General features: G+C 53.4%; 1 protein-coding gene across 3 annotated transcripts in view; it reads left to right on the forward strand.

Annotated features, from left to right (window-relative positions):
• Window positions 1-569: 569 nt before the first annotated feature.
• Window positions 570-16740, forward strand: part of SLC2A1 (solute carrier family 2 member 1) — a 49261-nt gene continuing 33090 nt past the window's right edge. The window contains exons 1-2 of one of the 3 annotated variants that reach the window (XM_038746947.1): window positions 570-667; window positions 9518-9610. In XM_038746947.1, coding sequence (XP_038602875.1) covers window positions 650-667; window positions 9518-9610 — 111 coding nt within the window. In that variant the 5' untranslated portion in view covers window positions 570-649. Of the gene's footprint in view, window positions 668-7158; window positions 7200-9514; window positions 9611-16740 lie in introns of those variants that run through there. The other 2 variants (XM_038746946.1, XM_038746948.1) reach the window with 2 other exon arrangements.

The raw sequence follows: 16740 nt of genomic DNA on the forward strand, positions 1-16740 counted from the left end.
GGGGCAACCTGATCAGCTTGTAGCCGCCCCAGCGCTTAGGACCTGTATATATGTATATACCTGTATATATGTATATATGGTTGTACATATTTATTACTCTATTTATTTATTTATTTATTTATTTATTTTACTTGTACATTCCTATCCTACTTATTTTATTTTGTTGGTATGTTTGGTTCTGTTCTCTGTCTCCCCCTTTTAGACTGTGAGCCCACTGTTGGGTAGGGACTGTCTCTATGTGATGCCAATTTGTACTTCCCAAGCGCTTAGTACAGTGCTCTGCACATAGTAAGCGCTCAATAAATACGATTGATTGATTGATTGATTGATTAGGACAGTGCGTTGCCAGTGTCATCATCAATTTGTTGTAGTTTCCGAGCGCTTAGGGCAGCGCTGTGCACACAGGGGGTGGCGGGGGGCTCTTCCAGTGCGGGGTCCGAGGCCTCGGTGCCCCCGGGCTCGGCGGGGTGCGGGGGGGGGGGGAGGTGGCGGGGCACCGGGATGCCCCGCCCCCGGCCCCCTGCCCCGCCCCGGGCACACCCCTATAAACCGGCCCGGTCGCACACGGATCATTTCGCAGCCTGGGCACCGGGGCCACCACGGGAGCCGGGAAAGCGGGCATCCCGACTCGGGGAGGAGGAGGAGCAGCATGGAGGCGGGAACCAAGGTAACTCGCCCGGGGTGGGCATTCGGGGGGCACCGGGGATGGATGATGGATGGATGGAGCAGGCCACTTTGGGAGGGAGAAAAGGCGGGAGGCCTCCAGCCCCCCTTTGGCCTGGTGCCCGACTGTGAGCCCACCGTTGGGCAGGGACTGGCCCTAGATGTTTCCATCTTGTACTTCCCAAGCGCTCTGCACTTAGTAAGCGCTCAATAAATACGATTGATTGATTGATTGGTTGGTTGCCCACGCCAGCACCGGTTGGGCCGCAGGTGGCACCGGGTGCCCGCGGAACAAGGCGGGTGGGCCCTTGGAGGTGACCTTTGACCCCTCCCCCTGGGGCAGCGGAGGGTACCGCCGGAGAAGTAGTTGCCCCTTGCCTCGGATGGGCAAGTTCCTCGCCTGGCATCTTCCCCACACATCAATCAATCAATCGTATTTATTGAGCGCTTACTGTGTGCAGAGCACTGTGCTAAGCGCTTGGGAAGTCCAAGTTAGCAACATATAGAGGTGGTCCCTACCCAACGGTGGGCGCACACGAAATAATGATGGCATTTATTAAGCGCTTACTATGTGCAGAGCACTGTTCTGAGCGCCGGGGAGGTTACAAGGGGATCAGGTGGGCCCCCAGTCTTCATCCCCTTTTTCCAGATGAGGTCACTGAGGCCCCGAAGTGATTAGGTTGGCCCACAGTCTTCATCCCCATTTTGCACGGAGGCCCAGAGAAGTGAAGGGACTTGCCCAAAGTCACCCAGCTGACAAGTGGGGGAGGCGGGATTCGAACCCGTGTCCTCTGACTCCAAAGCCCGGGCTCTTTCCGCTGAGCCACGCGTGCTGTGGTGTCGTGGAGGGCAGGGGACTCCCGAGTCGGTTAGGGTGCACTCTCCCAAGCGCTTCCTAATAATAATGTTGGTATTTGTTAAGCGCTTACTATGTGCCAAGCGCTGGGGTCGAAACAAGGTAGTCAGGCTGTCCCACTTGGGGCTCTCAGTCTTCATCCCCATTTTACAGATGAGGCGACTGAGGCCCAGAGTGACTTGCCCAAAGTCCCACAGCTCACCTCCTCCAGGAGGCCTTCCCTGACTGAGCCCCTTCCTTCCTCTCCCCCTCGTCCCCCTCTCCATCCCCCCATCCCTTCCCCACAGCACCTGTATATATGTATATATGTTTGTACATATTTATTACTCTATGTATTTATTTTACTTGTACATATCTATTTATTTTGTTAGTATGTTTGGTTTTGTTCTCTGTCTCCCCCTTCTAGACCGTGAGCCCACTGTTGGGTAGGGACTGTATATGTTGCCAACTTGTACTTCCCAAGCGCTTAGTACAGTGCTCTGCACACAGTAAGCGCTCAATAAATACGATTGATTGATTGACTGATTGATTAGAACCCACCACCTCTGGGTCCCAAGCCCGGGCTCTTTCCACTGAGCCACGCTGCTTGCCCCCAAATACTATTTATTGATGAATTAACGGTGGCTGCGAGTTACAGACTTCACATGCTGGGCCATTCCGGCCGGGAGAAGTTTTATCCCCCATGAAAACCGTCCCCATCCACCGCTCCTCACGAATAACGCTTAGTACAGTGCTCTGCACACAGTAGGCGCTCAATAAATACGATTGATGACGATGATGGTCCCCGTTTGCGGGCCCGGCGCCATTCCTTGGCCGGGAAGGGATGGGGATCGTTGCGGGGAGTGTGAGGGAAGGGCAGCGGGACGGCAGCCGCCATCTGGGGGGAAAATGGAGCAGCCCGGGGACTGAGGGAGGCTTGTTCCGGGGAGCCCTGTCAGAAGTGACTTGGAAAAAAGGGCCGTTAGCGAGGCCCCTTCCTCAGAGTCCTTCAGGCTTTTGGGAAAACTTGAGGTAATAACGATGGCGTTCGTTATTCCTGAACCCCATCCCGGAGAGGGTCCCAGTTTAGGCTATGAGCCCACTGTTGGGTAGGGACCGTCTCTCTATGTTGCCAACTTGTACTTCCCAAGCGCTTAGTACAGTGCCCTGCACCCAGTACACATTCAATAAATACGATTGATTGATTGATTGATTGATTGTCCCCTCACGGCCCGGAAGGACCGGCGGCCTGAGGAGACGAAGGCCCCCTTGGCCGCTTCCGGCCGCCTGGACCGTCATTCGTTCAATCGTCTTTATTGGACGCTTAGTGTGTGCAGAGAGCAGTGTAGTAGGCGCTTGGGAAGTACAACTTGGCAACGTAGAGAGACCGACGGCTCTGCACACAGTTAAGCTCTCAATAAGTACGATTGATTGATTGGACATGGCGGGGGGCGGGGGGCGGGAAGCACGCCGCTCCCCCTTGGCGGAGGCGGCACGTCCCTCACGGCCTCACGGCTCGCGGGGGCGGCCCCTCGCGCCCATTAGTGGGGCGGGTGGAGGCCCCGGAGCGGCGGCGCTGATTGGTCGCGGGATCCCCAGGCCCCGCCCCTAAGCGGGGGCGGTGCCCGAGCGGCGGTGCTGATTGGTCGGGGGAGCCCCAGGCCCCGCCCCTACTGGGGTGGCGCGCGCGCGCGAGGCCTCGGCCGCCGTTCGGTCTCGCGCCGGTGTCGGCCGTCGCCTCAGGCGGGGTGGGGGGCGGGGCGGGCGGTGAGGAGCCCTCCATTCCCGGCCCAGCGCGGCCCAGACAAAGGGGACGGAAGGAGGCCATCGGCCCCAGAAAAATCGGGCCTGGCTTGGCCTCTCCCGGCCCGAAAACTCAATCATCAATCAATCAATCAATCAATCGTCTTTATTGAGCGCTTACTGTGTGCACAGCACTGGACTAAGCGCTTGGGAAGTCCAAGTTGGCAACATCTAGAGACGGTCCCTACCCAGCAGTGGGCTCACGGTCTAGGAGGGGGAGACAGAGGACAAAACCAAACATACTAACAAAATAAAATAAATAGAATAGATATGTACAAGTAAAATAAATAAATAGAGTAATAAATATGTACAAACATATATACAGGTGGAGGTGGATGAGGAGGTGGAAGGGCCTAGGCCGACCCTTCCCTAGTGGGGATGGCCGCAGGCGTCCATTGCTCCCCTATGCAGGCCTGGGCAGAACAGCCTGCTAATATTAATAATAATGGCGTTTATTAAGAGCTTACTATGTGCAGAGCACTGCTCTAAGCCCTGGGGACAAGGTGATCGGGTTGTCCCACGGGGGGCTCACGGTCTTCACCCCCATTTTCCAGATGAGGTCACTGAGGCCTAGAGAAGTGGCTTGCCCAGAGTCGCACAGCTGACGGTTCAAATCCCGGCAGCTCCGCCAATTGTCTGCTGTGTGACTTTGGGCCAGTCACTTCTCTGGACCTCAGTGACCTCATCTGTAAAATGGGGATGAAGACTGTGAGCCCCCCGTGGGACAACCTGATCACCTTGTAACCTCCCTAGCGCTTAGAACAGTGCTTTGCCCATAGTAAGCGCTTAATAAACGCTATTATTATTATGAACCCCCCGTGGGACAACCTGATCACCTTGTAACCTCCCTAGCGCTTAGAACAGTGCTTTGCACATAGTAAGCGCTTAATAAATGCTATCATAATTATTATTATTACAAGGTGATCAGGTTGTCCCACGGGGGGCTCACAGTCTTCATCCCCATTTTACAGATGAAGTCGCTGAGGCATAGAGAAGTTAAGTGATTTGCCCAAAGTCACACAGCTGACAATTGGCGGAGCCGGGACTTGAACCCATGACTTCTGACTCCAAAGCCCGGGCTCTTTCCACTGAGCCACGCTGCTTCATAATAACTGTGGCATTTAAGTGCACATAGGGACTGTCTCTTATCTGTTGCCTAATTATCCTTTCCAAGCACTTAGCGTAGTGTTCTGCACTTAGTAAGCGCTCAATAAATACGATTGAGACTGTGAGCCCGCTGTTGGGTAGGGACAGTCTCTATATGTTGCCAACTTGTACTTCCCAAGTGCTTAATACAGTGCGCTGCACACAGCGCTCAATAAATACAATTGAATGAAAGAAATGCTTAACAAATACCACAATGTTGGTATTTTTTAAGCGCTTACTATGCACCAAGCACTGTTCCAAGCGCTGGGGTAGATACAAGGTAATCGGGTTATCCCACGTGGGGCTCAGTCTTTATCCCCATTTTGCAGATGAGGAAACTGAGACCCAGAGAAGTTAAGTGACTTGCCTAAGGTCACATAGCTGACAAGTGGTAGAGCTGGGATTAGAACCCGTGACCTGGGGCTCCCCAGCCCGCGCTCTTTCCACTGAGCCATGCTGCTTCTCTATTATATCGTTAAGCACTTACTACGTGCCAAGCGCTGAACTGAGCGCTCGGGAAGATACAAAATAAGCAGGTCCCACATGGCGTGCACACTCTAAGTAGGTGGGAGCACAGGTATCGAATCCCCATTTTTCAGATGAGGGATCTGAGGCCCAAAGATATTAAGTGACTTATCCAAGGTCACACGGCAGACAAATGGCAGAACTAGGACCTCTGAGTCCCAGGCTGGTGTGCGCTCCTTTCACCAGGCCACGCTGCTTCTCACGAGAGCTGGGATCCTGAGCCTAATTCAGCCAAACATACCGGGGAAAAGAAATGTATTTATTGCCCAGGTGTGTTCTTCGCGGCAGTGTCCGCTGCCGGGTCGAGCCCAGGCCGACCCAGGATAAGTTTGGCAAGTTGGTTGAGCCGTTGCCGCCTGTGACTGAAACTACCCTGAGGGCAAATGTGTTGTGTCCCAGTAGCAGGAAGAGTTGCTACTCAAGAGTTGGACTGGAGACAGGTGACCTGGTTGCCAGAAACCCATCTCCCCGTGCTCCTCTGACCCCCATCTCCCACCTTCCTTCCCCTCAGTGACCTCAAAGCACTACGGGAAAATTAGCTTCTCCCTTCCAACACCCCACCCCGAGGAAGGCCGCCCGGCGAATTCTCTCATCCCCATTTTGCAGCCTCGCTCCGGATCAGCGGATGGATGGGTGGGCAGCGCTTCCCGGGGCGGTGCTGGTCCTCAGGCCATCAGTGGAGGCCGAGCCAAGCCCCGGTGGCCTCGCCGTCCTTCATGGAGCCTGGATTTCAAAAACCCACTGGAGCCTGCGGTCGGTCGCCTCCAGTTAGTTGGCAGGTCACTGATCCCCAGAAGTGTTGGGAGCTTTCTAGGAACTTAGAAAGCAACTTTCCTGGGCACCTGGCTGCTCCACAGTTGGGGAAAGCAGGTTTGCTTATCCCAAGGCCAGAAGGCGGAAAAGACTGCTAGAGTCTTACTCAGAAGGAGGGCTTGGGGGCATAATGATGATGATAATAGGGGTATTGTTACTGTGAGCCTAGGACTGTACTAAGCGCTGGAGTCTTATATTGTCTTATGCTTGTCTTACACGACTCCATGGACAACTCTCTCCATCTGCAATCGATCTGGTAGCGTATCCATCATCATCATCATCAATCGTATTTATTGAGCACTTACTATGTGCAGAGCACTGTACAAAGCGCTTGGGAAGTACAAATTGGCAACATATAGAGACAGTCCCTACCCAACAGTGGGCTCACAGTATCCAGTTTTCTTGGTAAAAATACGGAAGTCGTTTACCATTACTTCTTCCAAGCGCCGGGGTAAATGCACTATATGCAGATCGGATATTTGGTTGGGCACCGAGGGAGAGTCCAAAGGATGCAGCGTTGGTGAGCTCAGGCCGGGGCGGGGAGCCTGACCAGAAGGAAGAGCCTTCCTGACAAAATTTCCCTGCAGCTGGATAGTTCCCGTCCGGCTTTGCCCCCGGCTCTCTGAATCCGCCGGGAGGCAGATAATCCGTCCCACTCTTGGGACGGAGGAGGAGGAGGAGTGGGAAGTTGGGCATTTCAGACTGAATGTGGCCTTGTCCCCCATGGTCCAACCCCCAGTGTCGGAGCCGGCCCTGCCCCGAGCAGGATAATAAAGGGGGTGAACAGCCTTTCCAAGGGAATCCAACCCCGTGACCAGGCTCCGCGGAGCTTTGCCCCGAGTCCTGGGGGGAACGGCACGAGGGGAAAAACCCAACAGCCCGTGGCGCCTGGCACCCGGGAGAGAGCTGGTTCCCCTTAACCCGGACTCTGCCACGGATTAGACACATTCCTGTGGCTGTTTCTACAGCCCGTCCTGCCCAGTTCGGCACGCACCGCCGCCGAGGGCAGCCGAGGCGGGAGCCGGGGCTTTACCCTGACGTGAATGTTACAAAGCTGATTAGTAACTTGTAAAAAAAATCGGGCCCAGGTCGTCAGGCTGAGCCGTTAGGAACCAGATAATGAGCTCATTGAGGGAGGTGTCCCGCCACCGACCAGGCCACCAAAACAGATCGCCAATTGTTACCTCGCGGCTTAGGCTGGCCAGACAAGGGGGGAGAAGCTGCCAGCTCGTGGGGGCAGGGAATGGTTGCATAAACATTGGGATTGGGTTTGGTAACCAAACCGAGCCCTGACGTGGGCCCCGAGCAAGCAGACTCGGAGCCGGGCTGAGGCGACCTTCCTCTCAGCTCCGGGGAAGGGGACCCTGGATTTTCTTTCCACCCTCTCAGCCCCTCGTCTCATCTCCTCTTTGGGGTGAGTGGCAGGAGAGTGTGGAGGAAGAGGAGGAGGGCGGGCAGGGGCTGCTGGTGGCATTCTTCCGAGGCGGCCGTTTTCTCTGTGAGCTCAGCAGGCGGGAGGATTTGGACTACAGAGGCCTCCGAGCCAGAACCGGGATGGCAGGAGGTTCAGACTCCCACCTCAAGACCTTCTGTTTTCCTCTCGCAGCCATGTGATATTTTTTTTTTGTCTTTGCACGATGCGACGAGAGAGGGAAGAGAACAGTCCTGTACTGTACTTGGTGTTTCTCTGGCCCCTTTCTGCCTTTCCAGGAGCTTGAAGTCCTTTCAATATTCAACAGCCCGCCGAGGGAAGAAGAGTGGGGCCAGGATGACTCTTTGCCCAGTTCTGGAGCTCAAGGCCACGTGGTCAGGGACAGGTTGACTGAGAAGGGAAGACAGGAAGGAATCCCCCAGAAAACCAGTCTCCCTGCTAGGGGGTCACATTTTGGACCCCAGTTTGGGGACTCGCCCCCCAGAAAATTGACAAAGCTGCCTAGTGGGAAGGGAAAAGTGCAGTCAACGCTGGATTCCACAGAGGCTGATCAGGATGCACTTTGTATCCGGGATTGTCCCGGTCCTGGACACCCCTAACCCAGCCCAGAAACCCCCCCCCAGCACCAAGTCTGAGCCAAGTCCGGGCCTGGCCCAGATTCGTGAGGTCCACAAGTGGGTCAGAATCAGACTCGTGGGCTAGACAGAGCCCTCCGGAGAGAGCAGTGATTTATGAATTATCCAATCCTCAGCCCATCAGAAGGCTAAGCTGTTGGCTGAACTGGGATTTGTGGGCTAACGGGGTATTCCTGGCAGGGAGAAGGGAATAAACGGGAGAAATGGTGATCAGGCAGCAGCAGTGATGGGGATACAGAACAGATGCTCCTAAAGTTCCTCTGGCACTGATGTCGGAGAACCCAGTGGGTCCATGGCCAGGGATAATGAGGAATTACCGACTGACTGAGGTTAGTGGAATTATTGACTGGCTGACGGTAGGGATCAGACCTTCACAAATACCCAGACTTTGATGTGATGGGCAGTGTGGAGGGAAAGTCTCAGACAGGTTTCTGAAGCTAGTGATTTACAGCTACAAAGAAAGTTCGAGAAGCAGTGTCGAAAGAGCACAGGCCTGGGATTCAGAAGGACCTGAGTTCTAATGCCGACTCCTCCAGTTATCTGCCGTGTGACGCTTCTCTGTGCCTCAGTGACTTCATCTGTAAAATGGGGATTAAAACTCTGAGCCCCATTCGGGACCTGGACTGTGTCCAATCTGATTAGCTTGTGTCTACACCAGCGCTCAGTTCAGTGCCTGGCACCTAGTAAGCACTTAACAAGTAGCATTAAAAAAAGTTTGAAAAAGTGAGGTTTTCTGTCTTGTCAGTTCTGCTGCCTAGTGGGTTGCACTCCCCAGGTGCTTAGAGGCAAAAATGGCCCAAAGTGGATGAGGCTTTTGAGACAATAGAGGGATCAGGTGGAAAACAGATCGGTTTAAATCTGTCTGGGCACCGTGGGAGGCTGAGGGAGAGGAATCAAGACGGGCGTGAATGAGAGAAATGGGTGATAGGATTCGAACTGAGAACTTCCAGAACAGATACTCGTACAGCGCTATAGTCTGGGGAGCGGCCCGAAGATTTTGTAATAAGTGCTCCGGCTGCTTGGGAGGATTACAGAGCGTGATCATCCCCTCCTTCGACGATATTTCCTGAGCGCTCACTGGGTGGGGAGGAGGAGGGCTGGATGGACATTGAGTCCCCAAAATGTCACCGGCTCTTTTTATCCCCTCTGGGCTCGAGCAGTTAAATATACGTTGGCTTCAGTCTGTCCTTTACTTCCTCAATTAAAAGCCGGAAAAGATTCCCCTGCCTTTCTCCAGAAAGGTGGCACTCCCTAATAACACCCACACTTGGATAAACAGACTGCAGCTCCCTCCTTGCCAGACTGTCTCTGCCCCTTCCCCCCCACCCTGGCTCCCCTTGGCTTTCTCCCTCCACTTCTTGCTCCGTAGGCCACATGAAGCCAGAGAGGAGCCTGGCCTGACCTGAGTGGGCAGGAGCGGGGAGAAGGCAGAGACTCGGGTTCTCCGGCACGCGTGTCTGGGGTTGCCTCTTGTTGCCCCAAGGCCTGGGACCCAGAGGGCCACCTCTGGGTAGCCTAGGGCCAGCAATAGCTGGGTCCCCAAGGGTGAGGCGGGAATGGGTTCCGGGGCGGTTGGGCAACAGGGAAAGCTGGGCGGGATACTGTCTCTCTGGCTCCCTTGCGACCGAGCCCCTGACCCTCTTCACCTGTGTTCCCTCCCAGCAGATGACGGCTCCCCTGATGCTGGCGGTTGGAGTGGCGGTGCTCGGCTCTTTGCAGTTTGGCTATAACACCGGGGTGATCAACGCTCCGCAGAAGGTAAGACCCCCCCCCAAGGCCAGCTTGCCGTCCAGCCTCCCCTTTGCCGGCCAACCGGCTCACAATCACGCGCTCCGACCCACCCTCGGCCAGCTCTGCCTCCCACGCCGGGACCCACCGCCTGGGGAAATGGGTGGGTCCACCCCGGCTGGTCCGGTGCCTCCTCCTTCCTCCAGCGTGCGTCTGGCACAGTGCGTCCCGACCGGAAGGAAAACGAGGTCTGGGCCTCCGAACTGGGTTTAGGATGCCCCACTTGCCTGAATTCTGTTCCCTCTCCTGCCCATCCCGCCTCCTGTTCCTGTGTCCTGTGTGTCTACACTCCATAGCTGGGGGCGAGGATGCCTCCCCAGCGGGGCCGTGCCCAGATGAATCTGCAGAAGCGGGGCCGAGGCAGCCCCACAGGCCTGGCCTTTGGGATCCCACTGATGGGGAGGATGCTTCCCAGTGGGGCCATGCCCAGATGAATCTGCAGAAGCAGAGCCGAGGCAGCCCCATAGGCCTGGCCTTTGGGATCCACTGATGCCGATCAGGATTCCTTTCGATTTGGGCCCCGAAAGCCGGCCGCTTCTAGTTGGAGGCGCATTTGGGCGGCTCCTGGAGCCCAATCGCCAGTGCCAGCTTCCCCCAACCCCCCAGCCCCCCGCCTCCTGAGCCCAGCTGGTTGGGGCCAGCAGGCCACACCTTCTGCCCACATGTCGATCACCTGAGTCCCGGGGCAGCTGAGTCACTCTCCTGCAGGGAAAGCATTACCCGCAGGGAGGGGATGGGCCTGGACATTCCAGCCCCTGTTAATCCGGGGAGAAAACTAGAAAATGTCTGTTTCCTTTGTCTTACCTGCTTGCCTGCTGGTGTGGCAAAGTGGGTGAAAGCTCCCAGGGGAGGGGAGATAGGAGGGTGGGTGGCGGAGAGGGCTCCCCCGTTCTGATGCCGCCACTGCCTTGAGGTGGGTCCTGGGGCAAGTCCCTGGCCTATCTGGCAACGGTAGTCAGTGCTAGGACCACCTCCCTTCAAGGCCCTACTGAGAGCTCACCTCCTCCAGGAGGCCTTCCCAGACTGAGCCCCCTCCTTCCTCTCCCCCACGTCCCCCCTCTCCATCCCCACCGTCTTACCTCCTTCCCTTCCCCACGACACCTGTATATATGTTTGTACATATTTATTACTCTATTCATTTTACTTGTACATATCTATTCTAATTATTTTATTTTGTTAACATGTTTGGTTTTGTTCTCTGTCTCCCCCTTCTAGACTGTGAGCCCACTGTTGGGTAGGGACTGTCTCTAGATGTTGCCAACTTGGACTTCCCAAGCTCTGCACACAGTAAGCGCTCAATAAATACGATTGAATGATTGATTGCTAGAGTCTGAGATTCCCCCTCACCTTCCAACATACCTTCTTCCACTTGCCCTGGGGAGGACTAACACAAGATGGCTGAGGCGGGCACCAGAGGTCTGAGGGGAGCGGGGGGCCTGCCTGGGTGCCAGCTGGGCATTTGAGGAGAAAAGGAAGGTCCTTCCTACAGCCCCAGCCTCCTCAACCTGGAAGAGCCCAGAGGAACAAGCTTTCTTGTCCCTATCTAAAGTCTCCACAGAAGGAGTTGGAGTTGTGGGTGGGGAGAGGGTGTAGGAATCTGGAGGCAATCAATCAATGGTATTTATTGAGTGCTTACTGTGTACACAGCCCTATATGAAGTGCTTGAGGGGAATACAATAGATGGACGCGTTCCCTGCCCACAACGAGCTTTCAGTCTAGAGGGATTGGTTGGTTTACCCAAAGAGGACCAACAGGCCCAGCAGGAAGAGGGAGAACAACGGCAAGGCCTCGGCGACCAGACCCTGCAGGGATGGGCGGGAGCCGGGCCGTTAGGTTAGCTGGACCCAGCGGGAAGTTGGAGCTCAGAGCGGCTCCACCTGAGCGGGGGTCCCGGGCAAAGCCCGATGCAGCAGGAATCCAGGAATGGAGCTTTTTCCCGACCGAAAAGGCCAGAGGTCAGATCCCGCCTGGAGGAAAGAGTGAAGCAGAGCCATTACCTGGTGAATTTGGCCAAATAGGCACAGGCCTTTTCAGTCAGAACACCAGCTGGGTCCTGGCCTGCATTCTTGGACTCCCGTGTTGCTCTGAAGTCAAGTTGACCTTCGATTTAAGATGGCTCCCTTAAACCCGAAAGCAATCGGTCGCTCCAGTCCCCATCTCCTCGGCTCCATGAGCCCGTCCCTTGTCTCGTGACGGTGTAAATCATTCTATTGTCCTCTCTCCGACATCCTACATCCCTTTCTCTTGGGCCGAACCCCATTGGAGTCAGAAAAGGAGGCGGGTGGGGGCTCGGCTTGAGCCGTGGAGACAGACAGACGAAGACAATGAGGAGAGTCTGGGAGACAGACGCCCAAGGGAAAGGCTAGCACTTTCTGTCCTGGGCTCAGCTCCTTCTTTTCGTGTGGGAGAAGGGGGAGGAAGTGCCCCCAGTTGCCGGAATGCCATTTCTTAAGTTGCTTGCGGAGTAGGAGCGTGGGTGTTTTCAGGCTGGAAGCGGGCAAACAACTTGGCCTTGGTTACAGAGCAATACAGACATCTCAGGCCTCTTATAATGGCATTTATAATGGCGTTTATTAAGCGCTTACTATGTGCAAAGCACTGGTCTAAGCGCTGGGGGGGATACAAGGTGATCAGGTTGTCCCACTTGGGGTTCACAGTCTTCATCCCCATTTTACGGATGAGGTAACAGGCCCAGGGAAGTTAAGTGGCTTGCCCAAGGTCACACAGCTGACAAGTGGCGGAGCCGGGATTCGAACCCATGACCTCTGGCTCCCAAGCCCGTGCTCTTTCCACTGAGCCACGCTGCTTCCCCCTAGCTCGCTCAGTCGGTCGTATTTATTGAGCACTTGCTGTGTGCACAGCACTGCACTAAACTCTTGGGAGAGTACAACTCTCAAAACTGTTGAGAAGCAGCGTGGCTCAGTGGAAAGAGCCCGGGCTTTGGAGTCAGAGGTCACGGGTGCAAATCCTGGCTCCGCCAACTGTCAGCTGTGTGACTTTGGGCAAGTCACTTCACTTCTCTGGGCCTCAGTTCCCTCATCTGTAAAATGGGGATTAAGGCTGTGAGCCCCCCGGTGGGACACCCTGATCACCTTGTAACCTCCCCAGCGCTTAGAACAGTGCTTTGCACATAGTAAGCACTTAACAAATACCATCATTATTATTATTACTATTATTACAGTATGGAAAGCAGCATGGCATAGTGGATAGAGCACGGGCCTGGGAATCAGAAGGTCATGGGTTCTAATCATGACTCCGCCACTTGTCTGCTGTGTGACCTTGGGCAAGTCGCTTCACTTCTCTGGGCCTCAGTTCCCTCATCTGTAAAATGGGGATTAAGGCTCTGAGCCCCCAGTGGGACAACCTGATCACCTTGTAACCTCCCCAGCGCTTAGAACAGTGCTTTGCACATAGTAAGCACTTAACAAATACCATTATTATTATTATTACAGTATGGAAAGCAGCATGGCACAGTGGATAGAGCACGGGCCTGGGAATCAGAAGGTCATGGGTTCTAATCCTGACTCCGCCACTTGTCTGCTGTGTGACCTTGGGCAAGTCGCTTCACTTCTCTGGGCCTCAGTTGCCTCATTTAAAATGGGGATTAAGACTGTGAGCCCCACTTGGGACAGACACTGTGTCCCTCCTGATTTGCTGGTATCCACCCCAGCGCTTAGTACAGTGCCTGGCACATAGTAAGCACTTACCACAGTATTACAGTATAACAAGCTCGGGGCGACTCGGCCCAGCCGGAGTTTCTTTTTAGGCCCAAGGAAGGTAGCCCTGAGGGTCTACCAGCGTGGCTCAGTGGAAAGAGCCCGGGCTTTGGAGTCAGAGGTCATGGGTTCAAATCCCAGCTCTGGCACTTGTCAGCTGTGTGACCTTGGGCAAGTCACTTCACTTCTCTGCACCTCAGTTCCCTCATCTGTAAAATGGGGATGAAGACTGTGAGCCCCACATGGGACAAACTGATCACCTTGCAAACTCCCCAGCGCTTAGAACAGTGCTTTGTACGTAGTAAGCGCTTAATAAATGCCATCATCATCATCATCTACCCGGACCCAGAGACGGGGGAGAATCGGGCCAAAAGTTGGCGTTTTCGTCACTACATGAGTCAGAAATCCCGAGTCTTCCGTCAGCGATCATTGAAAGTGGGGCTCGGAGTTTCCGTGTTTCAAAGGTCACGGCTGCCTCACGGTTTCCCAGGAAGAGAAGCGACAAATACCAGAGTGGTCAGATTCCGGACACACACCTGGACCCGGAGAGCCCGGGCTCTGGAGTCAGAGATCATGGGTTCAAATCCCGGCTCCGCCGCTTGTCAGCTGTGTGACTTTGGGCACGCCACGTACCTTCTCTGTGCCACAGTTCCCTCATCTGTAAAATGGGGATGAAGACTGTGAGCCCCCCGTGGGACAGCCTGATCACATTGTAACCTCCCCAGCGCTTAAAACAGTGCTTGGCACAGAGTAAGCGCTTCATAAGTGCCATTATTATTATTATTATCCGACACAGGCGTAGACGCACAAATGCGCACACCCAAACGTGAATGTACAGGCAAGGATAAGTTCACTCACACATCCAGGTGCAGATAAATTCAAATCTATTCAGACTCCTTCTCCTGGGGAGGCTGGGGTGATCCAGTGTCCGTCATCCACAATAATAATAGTGGTGGTATTTGTTAAGCGCTTACTATGTACCAAGCACGATACTATCATCATCAATCGTATTTATTGAGCATAATATTGATACTAATATTGATACTAAGCATAAGTATCATAAGCATAAGTATCATAATATTGATACTAAGCATAAGCAGCGTGGCTTAATGGAAGGAGCCCAGGCTCGGGAGTCAGAGGACGTGGGTTCTAATCCCAGCTCCACCGCTTGTCCGCTGTGTGACCTTGGGCAAGCCGCTTAACTTCTCCGGGCCTCAGTTCCCTCATCTGTAAAATGGGGATTAAGACTGTGAACCCCACTTGGGACCCCACCTGATTACCTTGTATCTACCCCAGTGCTTAGAACAGTGCTCGGCACGTAGTAAGCGCTTAATAAGTACCATAGTTATTACTACAAATCACTTAAATTTTCATTGTCTCAGTTACCTGGGGGATTAAGACCGTGAGTCTCACGTGGGGCATGGACTGTGTCCAACCCGATTAGCTTGTATCGACCCCAGTGCTTTGCAGAGTGTCTAGGACATAGTAAGTGCTTAACAAATACAAAGAGAGAAGCAGCGTGGCTTAGTGGTAAGAGCACGGCTTGGGAGTCAGAGGTCGTGGGTTCTAATCCCGGCTCTGCCACTTGTCAGCTGTGTGACTTCGGGCAAGTCAATCAATCAATCAATCAATCAATCAATCGTATTTATTGAGCGCTTACTATGTGCAGAGCACTGTACTAAGCGCTTGGGAAGTACAAATTGGCAACACACAGAGACAGTCCCTACCCAACAGTGGGCTCACAGTCTAAAAGGGGGAGACAGAGAACAAAACCAAACATACCAACAAAATAAAATAAATAGGATAGAAATGTACGAGCAAAATAAATACATAGAGTAATAAATATGTCACTTAACTTCTCTGGGCCTCAGCTCTTCTGTAAACTGGGGATAAAGACTGTGAGCCCCACGTGGGACAACCTGATAGCCTTGTACCTATCCCAGCCCTTAGAACAGTGCTTGGCACATAGTAAGTGCTAAACAAATACCATCATTAGTTAGTTCATTCACTCAGTCGTATTTATTGAGCGCTTACTGTGTGCAGAGCACTGTACTAAGCGCTTGGGAAGTACAAGTGGCAACATCTAGAGACGGTCCCTACCCAACAACGGGCTCACGGTCTAGAAGGGGGAGACAGACAACAAAACAAAACATGTGGTCAGGTGTCAAGTCATCAGAATAAATAGAAGTAAAGCTAGAAGCACATCATTGACAAAATAAATAGTAAATACGTACAAGTAAAATAGAGTAATAAATCTGTATTTAACAAACACCATTAAAAACAAGAAAAAAATAATAATAGCATGTATTAAGCGCTTACTATGTGCAAAGTACTGTTCTAAGCGCTGGGGAAGTTACAAGGTGATCAGGTTGTCCCACGGGGGGCTCACAGTCTTAATCCCCATTTTACAGATGAGGTAACTGAGGCCCAGAGAAGATAATAATAATGGCATTTGTTAAGCGCTTACTATGTGCCAGGCACTGTACTAAGCGCTGGGTGGATACAAGCAAATAGAGTTGGACACAGTCCCTATCCCATGTGGGACTCACAGTCTCATACCCCATTTTAGAGATGAGGGAACTGAGGCCCAGAGAAGTGAAGCGAAATAATAATAATGATGGCATTTGTTAAGCGCTTACTATGTGCCAGGCACTGTACTAAGCGCTGGGTGGATACAAGCAGAGTTGGACACAGTCCCTGTCCCATGTGGGACTCACAGTCTCATACCCCATTTTAGAGATGAGGGAACTGAGGCCCAGAGAAGTGAAGCGAAATAATAATAATAATAATGATGGCATTTGTTAAGCGCTTACTATGTGCCAGGCACTGTACTAAGCGCTGGGTGCATACAAGATAAGTGACTTGCCCAAAGTCACACAGCTAGCAATTGGCGGAGCAGGGATTTGAACCCATGACCTCGGACTCCAACGCCCATGCCCTTTCCACCGAGCCACGCTGGACAAAAAACCCCAAATCCCTTTTACAGGTGAGGAAAATGAAGCCCAGAGAAGTTAAGTGACCTGCCCAAGGTCACACAGCAGACAACTGGAAGAGCTGGGATGAGAACCTAGGTCCTCTGAAGCCTAAGCCCGTGTTCTTCCCAATAGATTACACTTCTTCTCAATCAGTCGCTATTTATTGATCGCCTGCTGGGTTTTTAGAGGACCGCCCTCGCTGCTTGGAGGTGTACAGTGGCATTAGAGAAGCAGCGTGGCTCAGTGGAAAAAGCCCGGGCTTTGGAGTCGGGGGTCATGGGTTCAAATCCCGGCTCCACCCCTTGTCAACTGTGTGACTTTGGGCAAGTCACTTAACTTCTCTGGGCCTCAGTTCCCTCATCTGTAAAATGGGGATGAAGACCGTGAGCCCCACGTGGGACAACCTGAT

The sequence above is a fragment of the Tachyglossus aculeatus genome, chromosome 5 (genome assembly GCF_015852505.1).
Source record: "Tachyglossus aculeatus isolate mTacAcu1 chromosome 5, mTacAcu1.pri, whole genome shotgun sequence".
NCBI classification, from domain to species: domain Eukaryota; kingdom Metazoa; phylum Chordata; class Mammalia; order Monotremata; family Tachyglossidae; genus Tachyglossus; species Tachyglossus aculeatus.